This window comes from Emericellopsis cladophorae (genome assembly GCF_022114955.1).
Source record: "Emericellopsis cladophorae strain MUM 19.33 chromosome Unknown NODE_81_length_77548_cov_116_234965, whole genome shotgun sequence".
NCBI classification, from domain to species: Eukaryota; Fungi; Ascomycota; class Sordariomycetes; order Hypocreales; family Bionectriaceae; genus Emericellopsis; species Emericellopsis cladophorae.
This window is the reverse complement of record NW_026251006.1, coordinates 30,761-54,815: the sequence shown is the minus strand read 5'-3', so window position 1 is coordinate 54,815 and position 24,055 is coordinate 30,761. Positions and strand designations below refer to the sequence as shown.

At 55.1% G+C, this 24,055-nt stretch overlaps 11 protein-coding genes across 11 annotated transcripts; 6 read left to right on the top strand and 5 right to left on the bottom strand.

Annotated features, from left to right (window-relative positions):
* Nucleotides 1–3,478: 3,478 nt before the first annotated feature.
* J7T54_001936 (uncharacterized protein) lies at nt 3,479–3,733 on the bottom strand (the record flags this gene model as incomplete). The annotated part of the gene is made up of 1 exon (XM_051510085.1): nt 3,479–3,733. One exon carries the CDS (start codon nt 3,731–3,733, stop codon nt 3,479–3,481), a length of 255 nt encoding a protein of 84 aa, XP_051358988.1.
* Nucleotides 3,734–4,066: 333 nt separating this feature from the next.
* On the top strand, nt 4,067–4,468 carry J7T54_001935 (uncharacterized protein; the record flags this gene model as incomplete). The annotated part of the gene is made up of 1 exon (XM_051510084.1): nt 4,067–4,468. One exon carries the CDS (start codon nt 4,067–4,069, stop codon nt 4,466–4,468), a length of 402 nt encoding a protein of 133 aa, XP_051358987.1.
* Nucleotides 4,469–4,685: 217 nt separating this feature from the next.
* Nucleotides 4,686–5,862, bottom strand: J7T54_001934 (Tubulin-specific chaperone C; the record flags this gene model as incomplete). The annotated part of the gene is made up of 3 exons (XM_051510083.1): nt 4,686–4,883; nt 4,938–5,761; nt 5,814–5,862. The coding sequence occupies 3 exons, from the start codon at nt 5,860–5,862 to the stop codon at nt 4,686–4,688; spliced, it is 1,071 nt and encodes a 356-aa protein (XP_051358986.1).
* A 2,983-nt stretch (nt 5,863–8,845) lies between these two features.
* On the bottom strand, nt 8,846–9,302 carry J7T54_001933 (uncharacterized protein; the record flags this gene model as incomplete). Its single annotated transcript, XM_051510082.1, has 2 exons — nt 8,846–9,012; nt 9,092–9,302. 2 exons carry the CDS (start codon nt 9,300–9,302, stop codon nt 8,846–8,848), a joined length of 378 nt encoding a protein of 125 aa, XP_051358985.1.
* A 2,168-nt stretch (nt 9,303–11,470) lies between these two features.
* J7T54_001932 (uncharacterized protein) lies at nt 11,471–12,006 on the top strand (the record flags this gene model as incomplete). Its single annotated transcript, XM_051510081.1, has 3 exons — nt 11,471–11,536; nt 11,598–11,890; nt 11,955–12,006. The coding sequence occupies 3 exons, from the start codon at nt 11,471–11,473 to the stop codon at nt 12,004–12,006; spliced, it is 411 nt and encodes a 136-aa protein (XP_051358984.1).
* Nucleotides 12,007–13,112: 1,106 nt separating this feature from the next.
* Nucleotides 13,113–14,801, top strand: J7T54_001931 (sucrose utilization protein-like protein; the record flags this gene model as incomplete). Its single annotated transcript, XM_051510080.1, has 1 exon — nt 13,113–14,801. The coding sequence occupies one exon, from the start codon at nt 13,113–13,115 to the stop codon at nt 14,799–14,801; it is 1,689 nt and encodes a 562-aa protein (XP_051358983.1).
* A 2,003-nt stretch (nt 14,802–16,804) lies between these two features.
* On the top strand, nt 16,805–18,412 carry J7T54_001930 (NADPH-dependent curcumin reductase CurA; the record flags this gene model as incomplete). The annotated part of the gene is made up of 1 exon (XM_051510078.1): nt 16,805–18,412. One exon carries the CDS (start codon nt 16,805–16,807, stop codon nt 18,410–18,412), a length of 1,608 nt encoding a protein of 535 aa, XP_051358982.1.
* Nucleotides 18,413–18,786: 374 nt separating this feature from the next.
* J7T54_001929 (uncharacterized protein) lies at nt 18,787–19,611 on the top strand (the record flags this gene model as incomplete). The annotated part of the gene is made up of 1 exon (XM_051510077.1): nt 18,787–19,611. One exon carries the CDS (start codon nt 18,787–18,789, stop codon nt 19,609–19,611), a length of 825 nt encoding a protein of 274 aa, XP_051358981.1.
* Nucleotides 19,612–19,683: 72 nt separating this feature from the next.
* On the bottom strand, nt 19,684–20,676 carry J7T54_001928 (uncharacterized protein; the record flags this gene model as incomplete). Its single annotated transcript, XM_051510076.1, has 1 exon — nt 19,684–20,676. One exon carries the CDS (start codon nt 20,674–20,676, stop codon nt 19,684–19,686), a length of 993 nt encoding a protein of 330 aa, XP_051358980.1.
* Nucleotides 20,677–21,111: 435 nt separating this feature from the next.
* J7T54_001927 (uncharacterized protein) lies at nt 21,112–21,753 on the top strand (the record flags this gene model as incomplete). Its single annotated transcript, XM_051510075.1, has 1 exon — nt 21,112–21,753. The coding sequence occupies one exon, from the start codon at nt 21,112–21,114 to the stop codon at nt 21,751–21,753; it is 642 nt and encodes a 213-aa protein (XP_051358979.1).
* Nucleotides 21,754–21,803: 50 nt separating this feature from the next.
* J7T54_001926 (cholesterol 25-hydroxylase-like protein) lies at nt 21,804–24,008 on the bottom strand (the record flags this gene model as incomplete). The annotated part of the gene is made up of 3 exons (XM_051510074.1): nt 21,804–21,962; nt 22,019–22,347; nt 22,571–24,008. 3 exons carry the CDS (start codon nt 24,006–24,008, stop codon nt 21,804–21,806), a joined length of 1,926 nt encoding a protein of 641 aa, XP_051358978.1.
* Nucleotides 24,009–24,055: the final 47 nt, after the last annotated feature.

The window sequence follows — 24,055 nt, the reverse complement described above, 5'->3', positions numbered from 1 at the left end:
TTGCCAGGCGATGTCCTTCGTGGAAGAGGGTGGCCTTGGCTCGAGAGCTGTGGTGGTGGTGGCGGATCCAGTCCTTCAGAGGGTTTCTCTGTATGGGACATCGTAGCATGTGTGGAAATAGATTGACATTCGGATTCCGCGCGTGGTCCACGGGAGGGAATCATAAGAAAAGAAAGAGTGCTTTCAGGGAAACCAAATGCACTCAGGTACCCATGACCCCAGCGCAGAGGGTCCGTGGGTAGATGGGCGCTGGGAGGGAGGTCGAGACCCTTGCTCGTGACGTATGGGGTGGGGCAGTAGCGCACAGATAGGTGTATACCCTTCTCACCTGCATAAATACGTCAATATCGCTAAAAACCCGTGCATGTAAGAGGGATATGTAGAAAACGGTACGCGGCAACCAAGATTCGGGCTCTATGATTGGCGGAGGACGGCAATGGCATCGATCGATCGGGGTGTCATCGCTGTGTGACGGAGGGCTTCCCACTGAAAGGTCGCACTCACCTGGTAGAACGAGTCGAGATCTTGATGATATCCGGCGACGGTTGTCAATTCCTGATCGCTTAGGGGTCTCAGACCGACGTCTTGCTGTAACGATGCGATTATCGCGCGTGCTGTACCAATGGATTCCACCTGGGTTTGATCTCGATTCCCGTGCTGCCGATTGCTTGGCGAATGTTTTGATCTGAGGATCTAATTGAAGCACGTCCAAAGTGGTGCCAAACGGCTGTCGCGACCTTGATTCCTCGCAGCCTGAGCGTGCCAGTGATATGGATCGTGTCTGGCTGGCCGTGTCGATATCGCACTCTTCCTCGACCCTTTCGGGCAAAGCCACTTGATTGTGCTGTTGCTTGTTGAATGGTCCGCACTGGCAAATTCTGGCGATCCGAGCAGCGATGATCGGTCGATGTGACAGGGCAAGGCTCGCGAGCACGGTGTATGCCTGTTGGGCGCTCCGTATCCTACTGCGAGGTGCTGCGACCCAGGCGGTTCTCCTTTCGAGCTCGTTTTCGTCCCAATCTCGGTGGACCTGGCACAGTGAGGCTACACGGGGTTGACGATGGTGAGGCGTCCCGGGATTCAGAGCTTGTCAAAGGTTGGGTTGGCCGGTTGGCGGAACCAGCAGGTTTGGTTCAAGTCGTATGTAGATGTGCGATTCTCGTATGTTTGTGTGGGCAACTGGAGGTGCAGCATGCGACGAGGGCCGTGTTTTCAGCCTTTTCGTGTGCCAGGCCTCACAAACCTGCAACGCCTGACTGACACTGACAGGAAGTCGAGTGCATGTACCGTGACCTTCCGATGCTCCAGCACCAGTTGAGATCCCGCTGTCAGCGAGAAAGCCACGGTGATCAGGGCCATCCCAGCCACTCATTTTCCACCCTCGCCCACAGCCTTAGACCCGCTCGTTCCAGGCCTGAAGCGCAGAACCGACGCTTTGGCTTAGCGGAGGCAGCGAGTACTTTGGCACCCTAATGTCCCCCTAATCCCTGCACCACAGGTCCACAGGGGGCCACTGAAGCGTTCGGTGGCCGACGAAGACTGCGAATGCCCTCTGTTTCCGAAGCCTTTGGCCCCTCGCGGATGCAATTTTGCCTCATGCGACATTCATTTTCCGATAGCTTGAATGCGGATTTCGGTGGCAAAAAATCAATTCACAGCTGTCCTACAGCTCCTCTGGTGGGACGTCGCGACACCATGCTGCGGGAAATGTCAGTCGAGACTCGAGACCAGAGTCGTGCGAGCAGCGGGCTGTTCATCTCACCGGCCATCCAGCTGCGTTTCTAACAATCTCATTTTTGCTGGTGCATCGACGCTCAACAAGGGCAGCGCAGCACCACAGTAACCACACCAAACGCCCCTGGTATCTCAACCATTGGCTACAAGCGTCTACATGTACTCCGTATCCGTACCAAAGGGGCATTTCGCCCAGGCGCAGGGGATCACGATGCTGCCTTCGTCGGAGGACTCCATTCCCATGCACGGCAGCACGATGGACCAGCCAGTGAATGCACCGCCAGACGAATCACGATAGCCGAACTTGAAAGCTGGACAGTGGGGATGTTCTACGTGTTGGCTAAATTGTTAATTATTGCTTGCAGGCGCTGCTACCCTAACGTAAGACGACTTGGCTAATGACTTGGCGGCTGCTAGGCGGAGGGGGAGATGCCGTGGTCGCTTGAAAGTGAAGGACAAGACTTGAGAGCTCAGGTATCCGCAAGGTTCGTCTTCCAACTTGTACAGAACAGTACAGCCAACAGCTATCACTGTCCATTGCAATTTGAATTACTTGCCTCCATGTTCGTGCGCGAATCTCCTTGCCCCTTTGGATCGGCGCTCACAGATCGCCAAGGGTCCGGTCAGGGTCCACCCCAAGATCGACACACCACTGTTTGCTTCGGGATATGATCTTCATCGCGGCTACAGGATTTTGTTGGCTTCAAGAACTGGACGCGCGAGGATGTCGGAGTCCCCATCCATAGGCTACCGAAGATCGTTAGATGATTTGTAGACGCTGCTTGGTGGTGGGATTCTTGTCCATCGAACGTTATATGCGGCATCGCCAGCTTTGGAGTTTGTGCAGCCGAGCTCTGGATTTGGCCACATCAAAGAATCGAAGATGCACATGACGACCCGAACAATTGCCCTTCACTCCTCAGCAGAGCAAGGAAGTGGGCGGTAAACGTCAAAGCGATCCGGCATTTTTATCAATGACGCTGGCATCACGATGAGGAGACTCGAGGTTTTCCTGGCTTGTGGAATTCTAGCCCGCATCTAGTTGATATCAAGGCCCAGTTGGCGAAGTTATACACACAGATGAAACCTCACAATACCTGAGTCCGCCAACTTGAATGATTGCTTGATGTAGACTGTTCAGAGCTCGCAGGCTGACTGACATTGTGCCATCACCTTGGGGTTCCACTCCAAAGGCCATTCAAGAACCAGAACGGGCATGACTGTCATGATGAGGAGGTCAACACACGCAATCCTTTTATTGCTTGCTAGGATCCCGCAATCGATCAATCTCTCGGAATTGTGCGAGCCTTTAGCAAGCGTTGACGATTGACCTGGATGGGTCGGCGTGGGCCATCGTGGCTATTCTCGTCCACGCCGCCTCGGAAATGCTGGTACGTAGCTTTTCCAAGTGGTCTAAATCCGCGTCGACCCTCCCTCAGCAACTGATTCAAGAAAGTCGCGCTCCCCCGCGATGCCGGTTCCTTGTTACATACGGATGTTCCCTGCCAGCGTTGACAGCTGAGACGTCTTGCATTACTCGCCATATGGCGCGATTGATCGGAGCTAATGATCATCATGTCTAATCAAGCCTGTCAGCATCGTCCAGCCAGTCTTCGCGGTGTTCCAGACTCGTCTATTTTGTACTGCGCTCTGTCTTTGGGTCACATTACGTGCGTATCTCGACGATGCTATGGCTCGATGCGAAGGTGGTTGAGTACGATTACGCTGCCCGCAGGTGTACCACTCATCCTGTTTGAGTTGCGATGCCGTCCAGGGGCTTTGCCAGTGACCTCCAAATGACCATGATGAGCCAGCCCAATTCCAGATAGATGAGCATGTAGCTGAAGGCGAGCATCCAGTCGGGTTTTGTTCGATCAGGCCCAGTGATGACCTTTGATGGCGCTGTTTGCGCCCGACGTAGCGAAGGGCGCTCGCTCATCTTGGGGGCCATGCTTGGGGCATCAGAGATACTCGCGGGTTTGAGATGGGATTGGAACATGGCGAATGCGAAGTAAGGTGCTGCAATTGATACTGTAGACGCGGTTTTTGTTTCTTGTTGTTTGGGCTAGGTCGACTGGCAACTAGCGAGGCACATTTGCTACAGTAGGTGGTGCGCATAGTGCAAAACGCACTGTGCTGTGGTGACTTTGGGTGCGCAACAAAACTTCACAAGTTGTCGCCGGAACACTACTTAACCAAACAGCAGCCCGGCAAACCAAGCAAGCACGGCTTCTTCCTGACAATAGCCACGGCAAGTCTACAACAGACCCGATCAACTCTCACGCAATCAACAGACCTGAAGCCCGGCAAACCAACCCTTTTATTCTCGATCATGGCCCAGGACTACCAGAACCCACTGGCATTGCCGAAGACGCTCACGCCAGACTCGCTCGACGTGCTCACGCACTTGTACACCATCCTCACCGAAGTACGCACGACACTACAGACGTCCACGGGCCTGGACCCCATGTCCAACGATGGCAAGAAGACCACATCGCCCACTGGCCTGTCGTTCAAGGACGTCGTTCGCGCCAGTGATGGTCTCCGACACAAGCTCCAGCGCGCGCGTGAGCAGGTTGGAAAACTTCCGGACATGCAACGCGGGACAGCCGAACAACAGACAGAGATCAAAGAGCTGGAGGCCAGAATAGAGAAACAGAGGGCGCTGCTGGAAAGGCTGCGCGAGGGAGGACTACAGTTCGGTCAGGATGGAGGGGAAAAGATGGAGATGTGAGATTTCGCGTCCAGCCCGTAGAGGAAGCGCGCAGGTGCCACGCGATGCGTCGACAACAATATGTGATTTGCGCTCTGCATCACGGAGTACGGTTAAGTTAATGCATCAACGGCACACAGAAGCAGCGCCCCAAGGTACAACGTCCAGCGATCCAGCTATCACTGTCAGGCTATGACCTCCTCAATGGAGTGATCGATCTCGACACCCGACGACGCGGTCAACGGAGGCCAACACTTGCCAAGGTCTCCTCGAGACTGGCGCCTGGTCGGCCGTGCATGACTCCAGCCCATACAGTATCCTCCAGCCTCTGGTTCTCCGGGATCACCGTCCAATTTGGATTCTCCCCGCCCTTGCGCCAGCTAAAGTCTTCAATGCGATCCCATCGGTTGGTTGTACCTTTGGGTGTGTCATTCGCCTAGTCAAAGAGGTCAGTGGAAGCCACATATTCTCCAGCTTCATCATTACTCACATAGATGGTAGGCAACGGGGCGAACCGCATTTCAGAGCAGCTCTCAATGACAGGATCGCTCGCGCAGAAAAGATAGATTCGCACATTTTTGCAGTCATGGATTCTCGCTTGTTGCGCCGTCAATACAACGATGCTGTCCTTGACGTTTGTGATATGCACCGAGCTGGACACGCGCCCTGCAATGACCAAACTGCCAGATATGTTCTTCAAGGCTAGGCTCGGCAATGGGGCGCCGTTGGTAGGAACAGACATATCGACAATGCAGCCCTCCAGATCCTGAAGACTCCCGGCAGCAGTGGCGCGCGATGCTGAGAGAGGGAGGATAATGTGCAAACCTTTTTGCTTCGATATCTCAATGGTGTCAACGGTAGAAAAACTTGGTTTCCGAACTTGCGAATCGCTGGGCTGCGCCATTTCCTGATTGTAGTCCTTGCCTGGGGTACTGATTGCATGGCCTGGTTGCTCCTGTGATCTCAGTGCTGTGACTCTGGCCTGGCTCGTGGGCTGAACGCCTGGGTTGTATCGCGGGTCATTCTGGACAGCACCCATGTCGACATGTTTGGTCTTTGGCCTGAACTTGAATCTCGACGGTTTCGCATCCTGTTCGAGTTTGGACCGGCGCAGCTCTACGGCCGCTTCGAAGGCCTGCCGTAGACGAGCGAGGTCTTCCACCCGCTGTTTCTTGACAAAGTCGTTCTTGTGGTCAGCGAAGAAATCATTTGTCATGCCCTGCAGCTTGTTTCGTTTGGCGAGAATGGTCTCCTTTGCACCCTCGTACTCCTCTTGGGACTTGGACGGTAAGAGGGCAATCTCATCTTTGATATCTTGTCGTGCATTGTCAGACCCTGCATTGAGCAGCGTGGGAACATGACTGACCTGTCTCCTGGAGAGAGAACTGTAGACGAAATTCATCCGTAGGGTCCATTATTCTGGCTTTGTAGAGAGCCTTTGGTCCTGCCAAAGGATGAGATGCCCAAGCGGGCTGAACCTGAATCGGAGTCTCCATGTTAACAATCTCGTTTGCGGAACGGGCAAGTTTGACCACGCATGTGCTGTGGAAGGAATCCGTGTTGAATTTATAAGTGCGGAATCTACTTACAGCCGAGCCGTGAATGGGAGGATCTGTAGTATGACGAGCAGACCGTAGACGGTACGACCTCACTTGGTGATTGACGTCAAGTAGCGTCCCACAGCTGGCGTGGTCCAACAGGTCTGACCCCGCAAATTGAGGGCGGCGCCCGAGATGAAGGGCTCGCGACGTTGGACTTCGTGAAGCTGGTTGCCGCTTTGGTGGCGTAGTGGTGGTGTGATCGGGTTGCTTGACGTAGACTGCTGAGAATGCGGGGTTGGTGAAGGGCGGAAAGGGGGGCGTCTGCCTCAGTGGACTACTCGAGTCAGCGCGGAGCTGATTACGCGAAAGTATCTGTCTAGATGACCTACGATCCAGTCAGTGTTGGCTTGCGAGACTATGTGTAAATATCCCAAATCTCAAGGGATTGTAGGAGCACATCCTGGTAAACTATGTGCATGTGCGGTGGAGACTGGAGTGGGACCCGAAGAAGCTACTGTGATTTGGAGATTTTTGGGCGCGCTCTCAAACTGTCCATATTCACACCATCAATATTGTGTGATGACGCCCCTCAGCAGACATTAATTAGAACACGCAGGCCGAAAAAGATCGAAAAGTAATATCGCGTCGTCGAAAGTCTAGCGTATTCTGTGGCAGTGGCTTTACTGTTCATGAACTCCTATCGACACTATTTCGAACCACAGACCTCAGCTTCCGAAACACTCCACCACAGCTCCCGAACAAAACAATCTATTGCTGAAATGCGTGCTGTCTTGATTTTATCAAAGAGATGTGATCAAAATATGATTGTCTTGATCGCAAACTCGCCGACTGCATCCACAAGGCTCGCCGAATGACCTCTTCACCCAAGCATGTTGAAAGACCCACCCAAGATCAATATCGTCCAGTGCCCAGGCTCAATACTGTTGATGGCTGGGACGACTCATCGGAGGATGAATGGATATAATTTATGCCGATTTTTGGCTGACAGTGGCATGGTCGTCAGCTACCAGGGACTTGCCACAGGACAGTGGCGGCACCAACGACCCTAGTGAGTTATGTTCGTGGCTGATTTCGACGACCCCATTTCGACTAGCTTTCGTGCTCTCCTGGTGTCGTGGACGACAAGATGAACTGCGAAGTATCTAGTGTTGTGTCTTATGTGATCCCGTGAATGAACTGCACTTCAAACTTCAGGGCAAACTCTCAGAAGCAGCCCTGAGCCAGGACACAGGGAAACGATGGGGCTAGCTTTACTAAGAAGTCAAGAAATAACAGAATTTGAGGCATCCAATTCCACAAGGATTGAGGTTCTATGCTGAATTGTGACGACAATGGCGTGGATGGCTGGTGACTGGAGCTAGTAAGCAGCAAACAGCCGCGCTCTGGGAACTTGCCAGCAGATGCTGACTTTTGAGACAGACTGCGTGTTCCAGAGTCAAAATGGGAGAGACACTAGGCAGGATAGAGTGGAAATTTTACCGTATATGATGCCGTGGTGTTTCTGACTGTTCTTGACTATTTGAACAACTAGTCCCGGGGGGGGGATGTCTGGAATAGATGGACAGTTCGTGCGGAACTCCCCAAACTCGGTGAACGAATTCCATTTATTGAAGCAATGCCACAAATAAATACAATTCAAATTATTGAGTGACTTCATTCTTGTCACTGTTCGCCGGTCCAAAACGAGTACGGGTTGCCCACAGGCAACGAAGTGATGTGCGACAATGCAACCATCCAAAGCGCTGCACATATGGGATCAAATTGTGTTCGGTTGTTCAGATTTTCTAGAGCTTGAAGCAGATTATAGATACTTATGAAGATGGCATTGTTATGTTCTGGCGCGTGCCGTAACTGTTTGCGTCGTCTCAACTCGACCTGACCCAACCTAGAACAACAAACAGCCCCCAGGGACTACTCTTCCCTCCTCAAGCACAAGTAACCAAACTCCTTGCACCTTAAATTGTGGAAGAAATGAACTTCAATACGAACCTCTAAATCTCTCTCAATACTCCTACAAGACCCGCAGCCTTGTCTTCACGACCCTTTGCTTCTGATACAATTATCCAGCCCCGGATCTTCCCCTGAACAAGATGGCCCAGATCGCCTTCAATGTACCGCGCGGAGGCGACCCCAAGGAAGTCTACGCAAAACAGACTATGCTAGCCAAGATGAGGCGCAATACTGCCCTGAAGGCTGTGCACGATGATGAGCGCCTTCTGCAATGGATTAACAAACATCACAATGAGGTATGTCAATCCAGGAGCAGCCGCAAGTACAGGGAAGACTGACACTTTCTTAGATTGAAATACCTGGTGAACCCACCCACCCTTACAACTTGCGCTCAAAGAATAAGAAGCCTTGAAACGTTACGGAATCGCCTTAAGCAAGCATTCACATCAACGACACAGGGTGGTGACGAGCACTACATGGACGAACGACGCAGGTGATAAGGAGACGGAGCACAGGTAAGGAAAAATGATGAGCAAGGTGTTTTGAGCACATAAACATGTATCCGTCGACAAACTCAATGCAAATAGCATGACAGGCAAATGAAGACCGGTTGGAAGATGGCATGATGTCCACGAAGACTGCAAGTCTCCAACAAAAGGAAAATGGTCCACTACGACTTTGTCAATTGCGCACACAAACTCGTCGGGTTGGCTGTGCCATCCTAGCGGGCTGATTTCTATTTGCTCTTTCATGTCTGAGGCTCAGACCGTGATATGTATGTTTTGGCTCACTCCTGAGCACCTTCGCCCTCGCGTTATGCCGTCTCCAACTCTCGAAGGCTTTGTAATCTCAATATTCTTTATGGGGTCGTTGGTTCATGTAGAAGCTACATTTTATCATCATCAAATTTATCGGTTTCATCGTCTGTCAAGCATGCAATCGCCTTTCCCTTGCCTTTTGCGTCCTTTGGCGCACGCTGGCGCTTGCGAGCCCTTGCGGCGGTGTCGTCGGTTGCCAGGGGACGTTTTGCGCCGTCCTCATTGTCCAATGTAGCTGCAGTATTCGAAATCTTGCTTAGACCAACTTTCAGGACTAATTGTCGTGTTGACGGCCCGCTGAACCCGCTTCTTACCCAAGGCAGTGCTCTTCTTGCCCTTGAGCGCCGGATTCTCCTGTCTGCCACGCTGAGAGGCAGTGCACTTCTCGATCGGAGGATAGCCGTCATTGTGTTGTCCGTTGAAAAATGCCGCATAGTGTTTGGTCTGGCGAACGAGTTGTCTTTTGTCATCGTTGACATGGGCTTTGAACTCTTCAAGGTAGTCGGGCAGCGGGACTGGCTCCATCGGCTTCGTTTTCGTTCGTAAAGATTCAAGTCTAGCCATCGGGTCGACGGTCGCGCTTCGAAGGATACAAGGGAGACTCAGGGAGGAGCTAGAGCATGGTACGGCGCGTGCGAGAGATTCTGCATCTATGCTATTGATTCAGTCAGCAGGCCTATGCGAAGGTTGCGTTTGATGTGAGAAACTACGTCGCGATGCACTTTCCTCGATGTCGCTGTCCGTACATTTTGATCTTTCGGATGCTGACGATCAATGAAAAACAGTATCCCAAAGCTCGCCCCTCAAACCTGTTGTCCATGTTGAAGTGCAACCGGCTCGACGAACACGTAGTTCCATTCAGGGGTCGCCACACTGAATCCGCGGTGCGTGCAACTCCCCGAGACTGTTCTGCAATGTTCCAACGAAGCTATGCCAAGAACGTGCGCGTGAATATCGCTCATAGAAAACTTCAAAGCTTGACTGCCTTGTAGCAAGGGTACCTGGCGGTCGTTCGTATGTGCGCAGTACAAGGCTAGTTAGTTCCCCCTGAACACTTGAATTTTCCGGGACTCACCGAGCTTTCGTCGAAGTAGCCGTCGCGAACGCTTTAGAACGCTATCATGGATGTTAATGGCTGGTTGGAAGTTCGCAAAAATGAGTGTCGACATAAAGGGTCTGCGCATGGGACTTGGAATCAGCATTTGAGTGAAGGTATTGGGCCATGCATGCAACGCGAACAGACGACTTCTATCTCAGCAATGGCATCGACGCTCTCGATAACTCAATGTCTATGAAAGAAAAATCGATTAAACGTTCTATATAGGATACACCAGCGGAGGAAAACCATTATTTATGCTAGAGATTTTAGGCGATGCCATCCCAAGCCGTGTTCCATACAGGTATACATTTGTGATGTCCGGCGGCTGGCTCAGCTCAACGTCACCAACACTGCTTGCCAGCGCGTCGTAGCAAGCACTTGTCGTAAATTTTATTTCCGATCACTCCACGCCAGATACTTGATAATTACTTCAAACGAGATCCAGGCATATAAAATGTCCTCAAATTGAAGCACAATGCCTCGCGTTGCTCGAGGACTTCAAAGGGGACAGCGGCCGGGTGCGTACGGGGGGCAGCGAACAATGCCCCTCGAAGGCTCTTCGAAGCAGAGCACGTCCCTGGTACGTTTTTGCATTAAGAATCTCTTCTTTCCATGATCTACACAATATCTGACAATGTCAGAATCCGCGGGACGTTAAATTGAACGCGACCACAGCACGCGCGCTGACCGCAAATACCAATGCCAACTTGGTAGCAGAAGCCGCCTCCTCCCAACATGCTGTAGGGAACCCGAACCGTGGGCCAACAGATACCGAAACCAATCAAATTGAACCACGAAGAGTTTTTGAAGAACCTGCTGGAAATTTTGACGATAATTCATTGCCCCTACTGGTCGATGATATTGACGCTGCAAAGAACCGTGGACTCACGAACACGTATTCAACAACGCCACAGCCGCTGACTGAAGCTCAACTGTTCAAGATTGTGTGGTAGTGTAACCAATGTGTGAGCATTAGAGGCCCCGGGAAATTGAGCTTGACGCCCGAGCCGCAGCTCGAGAGCATTTATCAGACAGCCAAGTACAGGGACGGCTATACAGGCCAGGATTTGGACATCACTTCGCATAAGAATCCTGAGTTCGCACCCGAAGATTAAGAAGGTTGGATGTCAAGGAGTTTTGGAGAAATGTCTACAGGAAATTGCGCGGATGATGTCCAGAGATGAAGAGAATGTCAAACTACACATAGCACAAATTTCAGAGTCATCAACAAGTGGACTCAACTTATGATACTGCTGCCATTGTTCCTTCGTCAGCTTTTGTTAGTCTCACTGTTGAATTGAAGCACTTCTGCGTATTTTGCCACGCCCAGTTGTTCGACTGGTGTTTACAAATTCCAGTGTCCTTGAACAGAACTAGACGAGTGCTGTGGATTTAGTCACTGCAGCGCTGGTTCAACTTTCAGTTGAAATTATTGGCTCATCTTTCCCAGCCGCTTCCAAGTTGACCTTGTTTGTCTTTCTCCTCTGAGTCCCATCACTTCACTCTGACCAGACACCACCATCTACGTCTTAGCCACCTTACTTCTCGAACAACACCTTCACAACAACAATCAATCCATCTAGACAAACTCACAATGTCTAAATCTGTCTTCATTTACGATACGGAAGAGGAAACTCAACTGGCCAAGCACCTCCAAGAAGTCACCCCCCCCTCCTGGCAACGGCTTCCCTCTGAGCATTGATCAGCTAACGTGGCCACAGCACCAGCAACTCTCAGCCGACCACCTCAAGCTCAGCGAGCAGGTTTTCCAACGCGACCAACAACTCGTCAGCGAAACCTATCAACGTTACGTTGCTTTCCTGAAGCTTTGTGGGCCGGAAGACAAAAACCCCCCCGTCATGTTTTGGCTGGCCTACCTGAGCACCGACGAATTCAAGGCCCAGACCGCCGAAATCGACAAGATGAAGGCGGACGTGGACAAATTGATGGGCGAATGCATAAGAATCTACAATGAAAAGATCAAGGTCCTCAAGGAGACCCTTGGCGAGAAAGCGTAAGTACCTAGCCGCCTCCTCATTTTTGGCATTTTGTCTGCATGCTTTTATTAACTTTCGAAGCATTCCCGTCTTCTACCAGGAGCACCAGTTCGCCGAGATTTGGCTCGCGTGAGCTGGCTGGACGTGAGCACTTTCTATCTCTAAAACAAGGCTCATCCATGTAGAGATCCACTGGAGGTCAAGAGCAGTGGAACAGGAGATCTTTGCTGATGATGTTTTGGAAGTACTTGGCCGGAGTATAATGAGTCATGAAGCCAATGAATCACGCACTGTAATCAACCCCAACAGAACCATTCTCGTGATCCCAACCACATCGTGGTTTCATCCAAGAGTTCGCGTGAGAGTGGCCGTAGCCTTGAGGGCTGTTGTGAGGTATCCTGGGCAGCCTGTTTCACACATCATCATCACAGAGGGCACCATGTTGCAACTTGTTCTGCCACCCATCCGTCTCCGACATGCAACGTCACTGTAATGAACACGAAGCTGGCTCTGAGATCCAAACAACGGCGGCGATCTGTCGAACTGACCCAGTGTTCAAGACAGCTGACCATGCATGACCAAGCCGAGAGATCAAGTCACCAGCTCCGAGAAAGGGGCAGCAATGTCAGAATCCCATTCTTGTCGTATCTTTCCGCAACCAATTTGGGAGGTCGACCAAAGCAGGCTCTGGCACACTGTTAATTGGCCCGTTCCCCCTTTCGCGGCATCTTTTCCACCAAGACTTCAACGGCAATCAATCCCCAGTCTCCCGTTTCAAAATTGATCATTGGACCGCGTAGCTGTGGTTACCAAGGACGCTACTGCACCATAGGCGAGTTTGCATAGAAAACCTGCTGCGTAGCCAAGATATGAGACGAAAATGCATCCAATCGAGAGAAACTGCTCAAAAGCTTCCTGAGGTTGGCGGCGACTTCCGGATTTCAAGCAATCCGAGGAGCGCTGTCCAGGGTAGTCGATAGCTCCAGGAACCTTGACCGGGAAGGCACGATTTGATTACCAAGTAATATGGGGTTTGGGCGGTCTTGGCTGGGGAACTGGGAAGGGGCCCTGCCGGCACCCACTTGCCTCCAGCTGGCCGCTCGATCATTGGGCCTTTTTTTCCTACAGGCCTGTCGCTCACCATTGAACTCCTCAACTCGTATCAAAGACGCGACAACCACCCGTCGAAGCGACCCTGCGCGCGCAGCTCCTGTCTCATTTCCGTGCCAGGCGTGCGACATGTCCTTCCCGAACTTTGAGCAGCCGTATCCGCAGCCCACGTCCCAGACTGTCCTCCCTCAGATACAAGACGGGCCCTCGCGCGTCTCGGGAACCAAGCGTTCAGCCCTCGGCTCCTTTGGCGACTCCACGCACGCCCGCCACAGCCTGACATCTGCTGAGTCACCCAGCGTGTCGATAGCTTCGTCCGCCTCTCCGGCCAATGTTCTGCCCAATGGATCGGCGGCTGAGAACCAGTACACTTCCGGCAATGCCAGCGGCTCGCCAGCCACCAAGCGCTTTCAAGTGCCCCGAGCCTGTGAGCGCTGCAAACGTCTTCGTCGCGGCTGCAGCGAGTATCGGCCATGCCGAAGATGTGTTGATGCTGGGGTCGCGGACCAGTGTCAGGTCATGGCAGTAGGGCCTCAAATGAACGGCCCTGGGACAGGTAACGATGCTCAATCGCTTCACCAGCGGCTGTCGGATCTCGTACCCGCACGACTGGTCGACTACTGCACGCAGCGCTTTTTTGACCGACTTCACCCTACGATACCCATTCTCACGATGGAGTACGTAGCCCGGCTCAGGGCCGCAAGTATCTCTCCCGGAGGGCTGGAGTCCTTGGCGGTGCTAGTGGGAATGTGCGGGCAAGTCTTGTTGCAGACCGAAGAACCGGAGGAGCTGTTCCAGCAGGGCGTCATTCCAGAGAAGAACCTTGCCTTCGGGCGGTTGTTACTCGATACAGCCATTGCAGCGTACCAGGGCATGCCCCGCCGGTCGGTCGTGAGCATTGAGGTGTGCATGTTTAGCTTCTTTCTGTACGCGTGCGAAGCGGTGCTCTTCCATCATAGCCGGGCATTTCGGTTCCTTAGAGAGACTACGACGCTGGTCCTGCTCTTTAGACCCGAGGAAGCCGACGACACGACACAACTCGTGGCCAACCGGCTGTTTTGGGTGCTCTTGATCTCGGAGCGATCGCATGCGATTAGGTACCGACGGCCGATCACACTGCAGATCACAAACGCAACACCAAGTATCGACGCCGGCGACTCGTCGCTAGTGGGATTCTGGAGCCTCGCGGCCCTGTTCAGACCGATCGACACTTCCTTCATCGCGCTTCTCAACCACGAGGAGCTGGCTATTGGGCCCTCACCAGAGTCGATCAATCACATTGAGACCAAGGTCAACTCGGCGCTGAGTCCAGGTCTCGACCTACGCGATACGCAAAAGGCCAATCTGAGGGTGACACAGCTATGGCTGCGGGTGATCATTTGGCAGCTGCGCCTGCACCTTGGATACTTGGTGGAAGAATCGTATCAACACAGCCTCACCTACCGCTACCCCATTGACGTGGCCAAAGATCTCATGTTGTCGACGCGAGATCTGTCTCCGCCGGCATTCAAGGTGCACGGCGTGGGGTTGACCGAGAAGCTGTTTGACATAGCGTCTGCACTCGTGGATGTGTTGGCTCGGATCCCCCTCAGCTCGACGTCTCCCCGCGGTGTCGCGATGGGGACCTTGCCAGAAGATGATTTGCTCTACCTGCGAAATCTGATACGGAAGCTGCCTGGAGGCCAGACCATGTTTGATGACCTTTTGGAGAAGCACATCCAGCAGAGCGTGCCGGCGCTGGTGACATGGCGTCCGGATATTTCCTCTTCAAGCACCCTGGATGCACGAGGGCAGTTGGGAACGCGAGGCGGGCATTGAAGATGCCCGTCTGGACGGGGCTGCAACACCCTGATGCGTTAGGGTTCAGCTCGCATTGCCGAGGAAAAGATTCGACCAGGGTCGAATCGTTTGGCCTGAAGACGCCATTTAAACTTCGCAACCAGTGCGAGGCAAGGCAGCATGACCTCGATCAACGGTCCAGTATAAGTCGACTCGGATGCAGGGAAGCATAGCCTGGATCAACGGTCTACTACGACAGCCTCCACCGTCTCGGCGTCGAGCGGAGAAGAATGCTGCGCCGATCAAAGCAAACCCACTTGCGCGACATCCTTAGAAGTGCGGAGAGGCTTTGAAAGTCAGGCGGCAACGACAATGGCAGGTTCGCAACACCTGGAGGCCATCATTCGGTGCCAAAGTCGCTTCGCTGAAGCCAGAGCGAGGCTTTGCATTGGAGTCGCTCGACTCCTCGGAACGTCCTGTGGAAGAGCTCCTGTCAATGTTCGCGTCCGTGGAGCTGCGGCCAGGTGAGCCTGCTACATGAAATGCTGGAAAAATCCCATCAGCAGAGCCGGTGTCCTCATTGCCTGGCCCCGTCGGCAGAGCCAGCTTGTTCGTCTCCACACGGCTCTGCTCCCACAATCAACGCCAACGGATTATGCGTAGGTCTCAATCAACAGATTCACAGACGCACTAATTAGAACGCGATGCTACCCAAGCAGCCACTCCACGTGGCCCTGACTCGGCTGCGTTCCGAAGCTCGGAACCAGAAGCTTGAAGTATTTCTGCCCACCAGTGACCAGCCAGGCTCTGTGCCATGGCCAAGAATACTCGGTTGTTCAGGTTGACAGCTGGCGCTATGTTCAGTTGGCCAGGACATAGACACCCCTGGACTAAACTAAAGCATTGATCAGCTACGTGAGCAAGCATTCGCCGTTTCAGGAGGTTGCTGATTCCATGTGCTTTCGTGTGAGAGAGCCGCTTGGCTGGCTGGCCTGGAATGCCAACATGTTGGCGAATTCATCAGTTGGCCAAGCCTTTGTGGCATAGTAATTTCCGCTGGGCTTCTCCCGCCTCGCCTCACTGAGTCGCACACTCACGAGTCACGCCAAGCGGGAGAGAAAGCCAGGCTTATGGGGGATGACGGGGTGGACTCGCCAAGTCGTTCGACCAGCCGCTTATTGACTCAGCACGACTTTTTACCCCCCCAATGATCAAGTCGACGCACATGGGGATTTGTGACGTTCGCAAGACTGCGCATGCATTGCGGGCCCGAGGAGCAATATAGCCTAATAGGCACTGCACGCCCGACGCAGCTGGATCGCCCGGCAACAAACCTCGCGCCGGCTTCGGTTTAAGCATATGCACAGTGCAGCAAGCCCCCCCTGCACTTTGCAAATGCACGAGCGGCCGGCTGCCTGACCAAGCTCGACTGACGTCAGTAGGATGAAGCGCAAGATAACGGTGACACTGTGCCCCCGGACGCGCAGTCATGGACGAGCAACAAATTGGAAACAAGTTGAAGAAGCGCGCCATGGAGATGAGTCTGCAACAATCTGCAAATCCCCGTGCCACGGTGCAGATGGATCGCTGTCGACAGCCAAGACTCGAGGCGACTTTTCTCAGCAGAGCGTGCCGTCATCGCCTTGGCTAGCCAGCCATAGCGTGGAACGGAGAGAGAAGATGGATCGAAGCACTAGTCAGTGCCACCCACCTGACTGCAGCAGCCGCCAGCAATCAATTGGCGCGGCAGACGTCGTGGCCCCACCGCACGCCAGAGTCGCGACAGTCGTCCCCGGAGGCCCCAGACGCCAGGCAGCGATATCCATTCTTGGCAGCTCACCTGCCGATCATCGACCGTCTCCCAGGCTGGCGCCGGCCGTCAGTGTGTTTCGGTGGATAATATGGAGTGAATGCCGCCTTCCAAACTCGATGCTGATACGTGCGCTTGTTATTCTCTTAGCCTTGTCCACGGGGCCCCGTAGAGAACCTACCCCAGAACACAGAGTGAGGAGCCCCCATGGGACAGAGAGACGGAATATAAAATGACGACGCGCGCGGGCATCGCGACAGCCAACATTCCTCACTCGTTGCAGAGCATCATCAGCTTCCCCAGCAAGAAGCCCATCATGTATCGCATCTGGAACGTCTACGTGCTGGCCGCCTTTGGCACCATTGGCGGCATGCTTTTTGGTTTCGAGGTGTCGTCCATGAGCGCCTGGATTGGCAGTGACCAGTACCGCGCCTACTTCAACGACCCGGACAGCACAACACAGGGCGGCATCACCGCCTCCATGTCTGGTGGTTCCCTCGTCGGTGCCCTCGTCGCCGGTCAAATCGCCGACATGCTCGGCCGCAAAATCGCCCTCCAGATCGCGTCTGTCATCTGGATCATCGGCGCCGTCCTGCAGTGCTCGTCCCAGAACATTGGACACCTCATTGCCGGCCGCATCGTGGGCGGTTTGGCCATCGGTATCACATCCTCGCAGTGTCTCGTCTACCTCGCCGAGCTGGCCCCGGCCAAGACGCGCGGCCGCATCACGGGTATTCAGCAGTGGTCCATTGAATGGGGCATCCTGATCATGTACCTCATCTCGTACGGGTGCGTGCGTGGCGTGTCCGGCCCTGCTGCGTTTCGCATCGCCTGGGGCATCCAGGCCGTGCCCGGCTTCATCCTCTTCGCCGTGCTCTTCCTCTTCCCCGAGTCGCCGCGCTGGCTGGCCAACAAGGACCGCTGGGAGGAGTGCCACGACATTTTGGCCAATCTCCACGCCAAGGGCGACCGCAGCAATGTGCTCGTGCTCGCCGAGCTCGACGAGGTCCGCGAGGCGGTCCGCATCGCCAACGAGAGCAAGGACATTGGCTACCTGGGTCTCTTCGCGCCGGGCGTGTGGAAGAGGACGCTGGTGGGCGTCAGCGTGCAGGTCTGGCAGCAGCTCCTGGGCGGCAACGTGATGCTGTACTACCTCGTCTACATCTTCAACATGGCGGGCATGTACGGCAACATTGCCCTGACGTCGTCCATCATCCAGTACGTCATCTTCCTGGTCACCACGGGCGCCGTCCTGCCCGTCATCGACCGCGTTGGCCGCCGCAACCTGCTCCTCGTGGGCGCCGTCATCTGCGCCGCCCTGCACTTTGCGACGGGCGCCGTCATGGCCGTGCACGGCAACCCCGTCACCAACGTGGACGGCAACTACAACCTCAAGTGGTCCATCACGGGCGCGCCGGCCAAGGGGGTCATCGCCATGTGCTACATCTTTGTCGGCGTCTACGGCCTCACCTGGGCGCCGGGTGCCTGGATCTACGCGGCCGAGGTGTTCCCCCTGCGGTACCGCGCCAAGGGTGTCGGTCTCGCGGCGGCTGGCAACTGGGCCTTCAACCTGGCCCTCGCCTTCTTCGTGCCGCCCGCTTTCACCAACATCCAGTGGAAGACGTACATGATCTTTGGCGCCTTTTGCATCGCCATGACCTTCCACATCTTCTTCACCTACCCGGAGACGGTCAAGAAGTCGCTCGAGGAGATTGACACCATTTTTGACGAGAACCTGCCGCCCTGGAAGTCGGCCCAGGTCGGTGGGTTTGACAAGAAGGTGGCGTCCATGGCGGCGGGCAAGGACGGTCCCGAGGCCTCCCAGACGGAGACGGTCTAGGCGTGCTGGGGCGTGTATAGTAAGCGAGGGAGATACACCTTGCTTTGTTGTGATGATAGGAGTAGATACCCTTTGAATGTCAAACACATTGGACATGTTGTCATTACGGGCAGTGACACGGTTGAGGCTTGCTTGGTCCAGGGATTCATTCATTCACATACTTTGCTGTGATCGCCTATTTAATAACGACTAGTATTGATAAAATTTGCCGCCCAGGATTTCGACTTTGATGCGACACCCCCAATTGCAATACCGAGTTGGCTGTCACGTTGGCCGAGGGGCGGACGACGAGAAAACCCGCCGCCTTCTCCGAGTCATCTATCTTCATGTCCTCTACATCATCACCCGCATTCAGTCACCTCCACGTCGACATCATGCCTCCCGTCGACACACTCTCCAGCTGGGGCATAGTGGCCCTCTCCATTGCCTGCAACACCCTCGTTTTCCAGACCACGCGCAGTCCGAGCACAAAGTCCTCCGCGACCGCGGCCTCGGGCCATGTGAGGGCCATCTCTGCCAGCCACGGCATCCTAGTCACCATCCTCTCCATCATCGCTCTCCGCCAGGAACACTGGCAGCTGCCGCATGCAGACCCCGTCCCGCCGCGCGACGTCGTCGACGGAGACGGGAACCTGGATGACGCGGCCAACCCGATGATCCAGGGCCGCAGCCGACTCGCTAACATGATCACGTCCTGGGAGGCGGGCTACCTCGTCTACGACACGTGGGCCATGGCCTACGCCCTCCCCAAGGCCGTGGGACGCAGCGCGCGCCCGTCGCCTGTCATGATCACGCACCACGCCCTCATCGGCGCCGGACTGCTGTACCTCCAGCTCTACGTTGCGCGGGGTAACGAGCGCGGCGTGCGGGTCATTCTGGGACTTCTCTTGATGAACGCGTCCAATCCTCTGCTGCACGCTCGATGGTGGGCTCGGAAGACGGGTATACAGTCCAAGTTCCTGGATGCTGCGTTCTTGGTCGCGTTCGCTGGTGTGAGGTTTGGCAGCGTCGCCTGGATACTACAGCAGTACGGCGCGTATCACCGCCTAGGTCTGGTGGACGCTTTCGGGCGCTTGAGGACGCCTTGTAAGGCGGGAACGGCGAGTCTTGTTGGGCTCAATGGCGCATGGTGGATATGGATGTGCAAGAACTTTGCGCAGCGCTGCTTGGAGAAGAAGAGGAAGAAGAAGCGAATTTGAAGGCAGCTTCTGCATTTACTTCTATTCATCGTCTAATAACCCGTCTATATCCTATCCGTCACCTCTCGTCAACTATCTACACACCTCCCAGAGCCTATCCCACCAGCAGAAGAAAGGCTCCAGCCCGCCGCCCCCGCCGGCGTGATGCTTCATATGCGTCCTGGCACCGCCCGCCCATCCTTGTGGCAGGACCTTGTCGTACCCCCAGGGCAAGTCCATGCCACTATGAATCTCGACGAGCAGCCAGACAAAGACGGGCACAAAGAGGGTACGCGTCAACACATGGCTGCCAATAATGTTGAGGCTGAAATTGGCGAGCAGCACGAGACCCAGACGCTCAAAGACGGAGAGCTGATTCGTGACCTGGGGATGGATCCCCGTATCGTGGGAGTGGTGCGGGGCGTGCCAGCGGCGCAGGGGACGTATCTGGTGCAGGGAGAGGTGGAAGGCGAAGAAGAGGGTGTCGTAGATGAGGAAGCTCGCCATGAGCTCCGTGGCAAGTCGGCGCGAGGAGGGCGCGTCGGGCGGTAGGGCGCGGACGAGCTGGAGAGGCGACGAGGCGGTGAAGTTGTGCAGCGTGGGTAGGAGGAAGGACTTGCTGGGAAGCGAGGCGTTGGCGGCGAGAAGGACGTGGTCGTCTGGCGGGGCGAGGAGGGCGTGGGCGTCGTAGTTGCCCGAGGACAAGATATCAGCCAGCGGCACGTCGGCGAACTTTTTGATCATGGTGAGATCCATGGTCAGGAGAGGCGCGATATAGAGCAGAATTTCGCCTATCCGACGAGACGGGCGGCGCATGCCCTTTGGTTTGGCTCGGGCCTTTGATGATGGTGAAGGAGATAGGCGCCATTCTGGATGGCGGAGGAAGACAATGGTCATGGACACTTCAATGGCGGCGTAGCAGAAGACGGTCCAGATGGTCTCAAAGGTCGACCAGTTGTAGAAGCTTGAATATCGGAGGGTCGACCATGTTGAGTCTAGAAAGGGCTGGTAGAGCGATGGGAAGAGAAGCGAGGTCAGGAGCACCGGTGCCAGGATCGCCCTGATCGTCTGGGCCGGGCTGAACATTGCGAGAAGATGATGAGAGAATGTAGGATCTGGACTCTGAGCATAAAACCATCCAGAACGTGATCTCATTAAAGTAATTATGTCGCGTTGACGTTGGTGACGACGATGATGGCGCATGGGAGAGCTGAGCCTGCGGGCCGCTGTCTATGAGGTCAGGACTTCAGTCCCGCAGTGGGCGCAGGGGCTGTCCCGCTATACGTACAGGGACCAACATGCTGTAAATGATTCCATATGGTGCAGTAGCGCCATCGCAGGCCCCAGTCAGGCTCCGCCATGCGCTGTTATGCACGAGGTATCTCTACGCCAAATTCTCTGTGAGAAGACACCTGCCCCATAACGCTACTGCAGGACACCAGTCTCTTCAACACGACGGCTTATGGAAGATCTTGAGTTTCAACTTAGCCTCATCTCACATCCAGTCATCAAGCCGCCAACATGCTCGACATTACACTCCGTCCCCTCAAAGACAATGTCTTCGCGCCCCTCTCACGCTCCGTGCCAGCGTCCATCACGCCAGTCCACATCACCGCGGCTGCCTTCGTAGCCGGCCTCGTGTCGTGCCTCTTTGCCTGCGCCGGGCACCGCACGCCGAGTCTCATTTTCTGGGCTGCGAACCGTGCTCTCGATTGCCTAGACGGCGCCGTCGCCCGTCATCGCGACCAGCAGACCGTCCTGGGCGGCTTCCTGGACCTGCTGGGAGACTTTATCGTCTACGCCCTCGTGCCCATTGCCTGTGTGGTGGGGAACGGCTGGAGTGGACAGCAGACGCCGGGTCTGGCCGTGGCCCTGCTGGAGGCTTCTTTCTGGATCAACAATTTTGTGCTGCTTTATATTGCCGCGCTGGTCGAGAAGGGTAAGGATGAGCTCACCAGCCTGGCCATGAGGCCTGCGCTCATCGAAGGGTTTGAGAGTGCCGTCTTCTTCACGCTCATGCTGGGCATGCCCTGTCTTGTCGGGGTCCTTTCGGCTGTCATGTTTGTGGGTGTCGTCTTTGGGACCGGGCAGAGGGTGCGATGGGTCGTGTTGGCCCTGTCACGGACAGAGGAGACGGCGGGGATGAAGAGGAAGAAGAGGTAGCAGGACTAGAATTGAGCGGGACATGCCTTTGACTAGTACGACTATCACCATCACAGCACATTCTTCGCCTTGAGCTCCTGTAGGAACAATTGCGCATCGCCGTTGCACTTGCCCAGCTCGGACCTGTCCATGATCACTTGCAGCTTTCCATCCGACTCGCACAGCACGACGGGATACGCAAGCTTCTCCGTCTCCACGAATGACTTGACCTGATTTTGCGTCAGTCGGGTCAGTCGGAATAGCTGGCACAAACAGGAAGACCAACCTCGGGCGACAGCTCGTCGCGGTGCCATTGGATCACCCGAACATCCGGGGTCGACTCAATCTCCTTCTTGACAGCGACCCAGGACGGCGTCTCTTTGAGCGATAGGCCGCCGTGGGTAATGTCACATGCCGCGCAGACCTGCTCGCTGTCTTTGGGGCAGGTCATCTTCTGGTATCCGTACCGTAGCTTGCCCATGACGGATGCGTCGGCATTGTAGAGGACGTAGACTGTTCGCTGGGGCATGTTGGGTCGTGTGGTGGTCGGCCTGATGCTGGCTGTTCCGTGCCGGTTCAAGTTGTCAAGGATCAGAAACGACGCCAGCTGAAGCGCTGAAGTTTTATGTCAAGCCACCCCTCCAGAGTCACATGACAAATCTGGCGTATCTTGCTAGCTGCAGACAGCCAGAAGACTACGGAGAACAGCATGCATTCTTCCAGAATTGCGTTTGTTGTCAGGTCATGTCTCATGCTGAAGCGTCAGAAGCCGCAGCCTCAACCCCTGCCGTCTCGGAGGCACTATATCCTCCATTACCTACATGAATATACGCTTAACGAGACTCGCTGGCACAAACAGTCACCACAACTGGCTTTGCAGGCCGCTGGGTAGGCAGTTGCTTCATGTCCCTCGCCCAGTCCTCCGGGGCAGCCTCGCCCTCACCAGTAGCTCCCGCCTCCCATCCAAGCCAGTCTCTCACGCCTTTGGCCGTGATCTCGCCATCCAAGCTCAGCCCATTGTCCAGCATGGCCTCTACTACGCCTATACATATTTCTCTAACAAAGTCCTGGCCCAAGCACGCCTTGCCGTGTGCAGAGAACGCAAGTCCTGACGGTTTGTCCTGCGCGGCATCCACGAACCTGTCTGGGACAAAGGCAGCCGCGTCTTCGCCAAACACAGCTGGATCACGCCCAGCGCCAACAAAGTAGAGCCATGCGTCCCAGCCCTCGGGAACAAGGACGTCAGGCGCATCAGTGTTCCCTGAGGGTACGACAATTTCACGTGTCACCCTGCGCATGATGCCCACGATAGGCGGACTCAGCCGCTCCGTCTCGCGCGCGAGGCTGCGCAGCATGGCAGCTCGTTCGTTCCCTCGAAGGACTTGAATCTTGTCCAGCAGCCGCACGTCATCCTTTTCGTAGAGAAAGACATCAAGCAGATACGCAGCGAGGAGAGAGGCGATACCTTTGACAGCCAGGCTCGAGGTGAACATGAGTACGTGGTTGACCACCTCGTTCCGCTCATCGGCTGTGAGTCCCTTGTCGGACATGGCGCGAAAGGGGCAGCCACCCTGTAGCAAAGGCTGCATCCGCTTTGAGATTAGCTCTCGCAGCTTGTTCCTGGCGGCGATCCCTCTACTGCGAGGGGACTGCCAGAGCCCCAGATTGACGGATACGGGGAAGAGGCTGAACTGTCCCCTGAGTAGATCCTCCTGGAGCTTTTGGATCTCTCCAAACAGGGCTTCCTTCTCGTCGAGCTGGAGAAACGTTCGCATCGCAATCTTCCAGGCGAGCGACTTGAGCGACTCGTAGAGATCAATCCGCGATCCGGCGAGGCCCTGAAAGTGCTCCGTCGCCGCCTGCCGGATAAACGGACGCATGCGCGCCTCCTGGCCCTCCATCCGCCGCAACCACGCCTCACGCATGCCGGCATGAGCGACACCGTCCGAGAGCAGCAGATTAGGTCCAGGGAAGAAATCCGCGAGGAACTGCTTATAGGCGCCCGTGGCCACGAGTGAGGGACCGCCCGCCTCGTTGGTGTCAGGCCGTGCGAGGATATGCTTGACCTGGGCATGCGACGAGATGACGGCTACATTTCTGTTGAGAACCTTGGCGTGGACGGCCGTCCGCGACTTGACGACGTCGGGGGCGTGAGTGTGAAAGTCGCGGACGCAGGATGCTATGAAGGCTTCTGGGCTGGCGTGAAAGGCCGTCGTCTGGGCGAGGACGTTGGATGCCTTGGCTGGACTGTAGGCCAGCTGGGGCTCTTGTGCCATGGTCGACGGCTACCTTGTGAGGTTGGGGCTGTTGAGTGCTATGGACA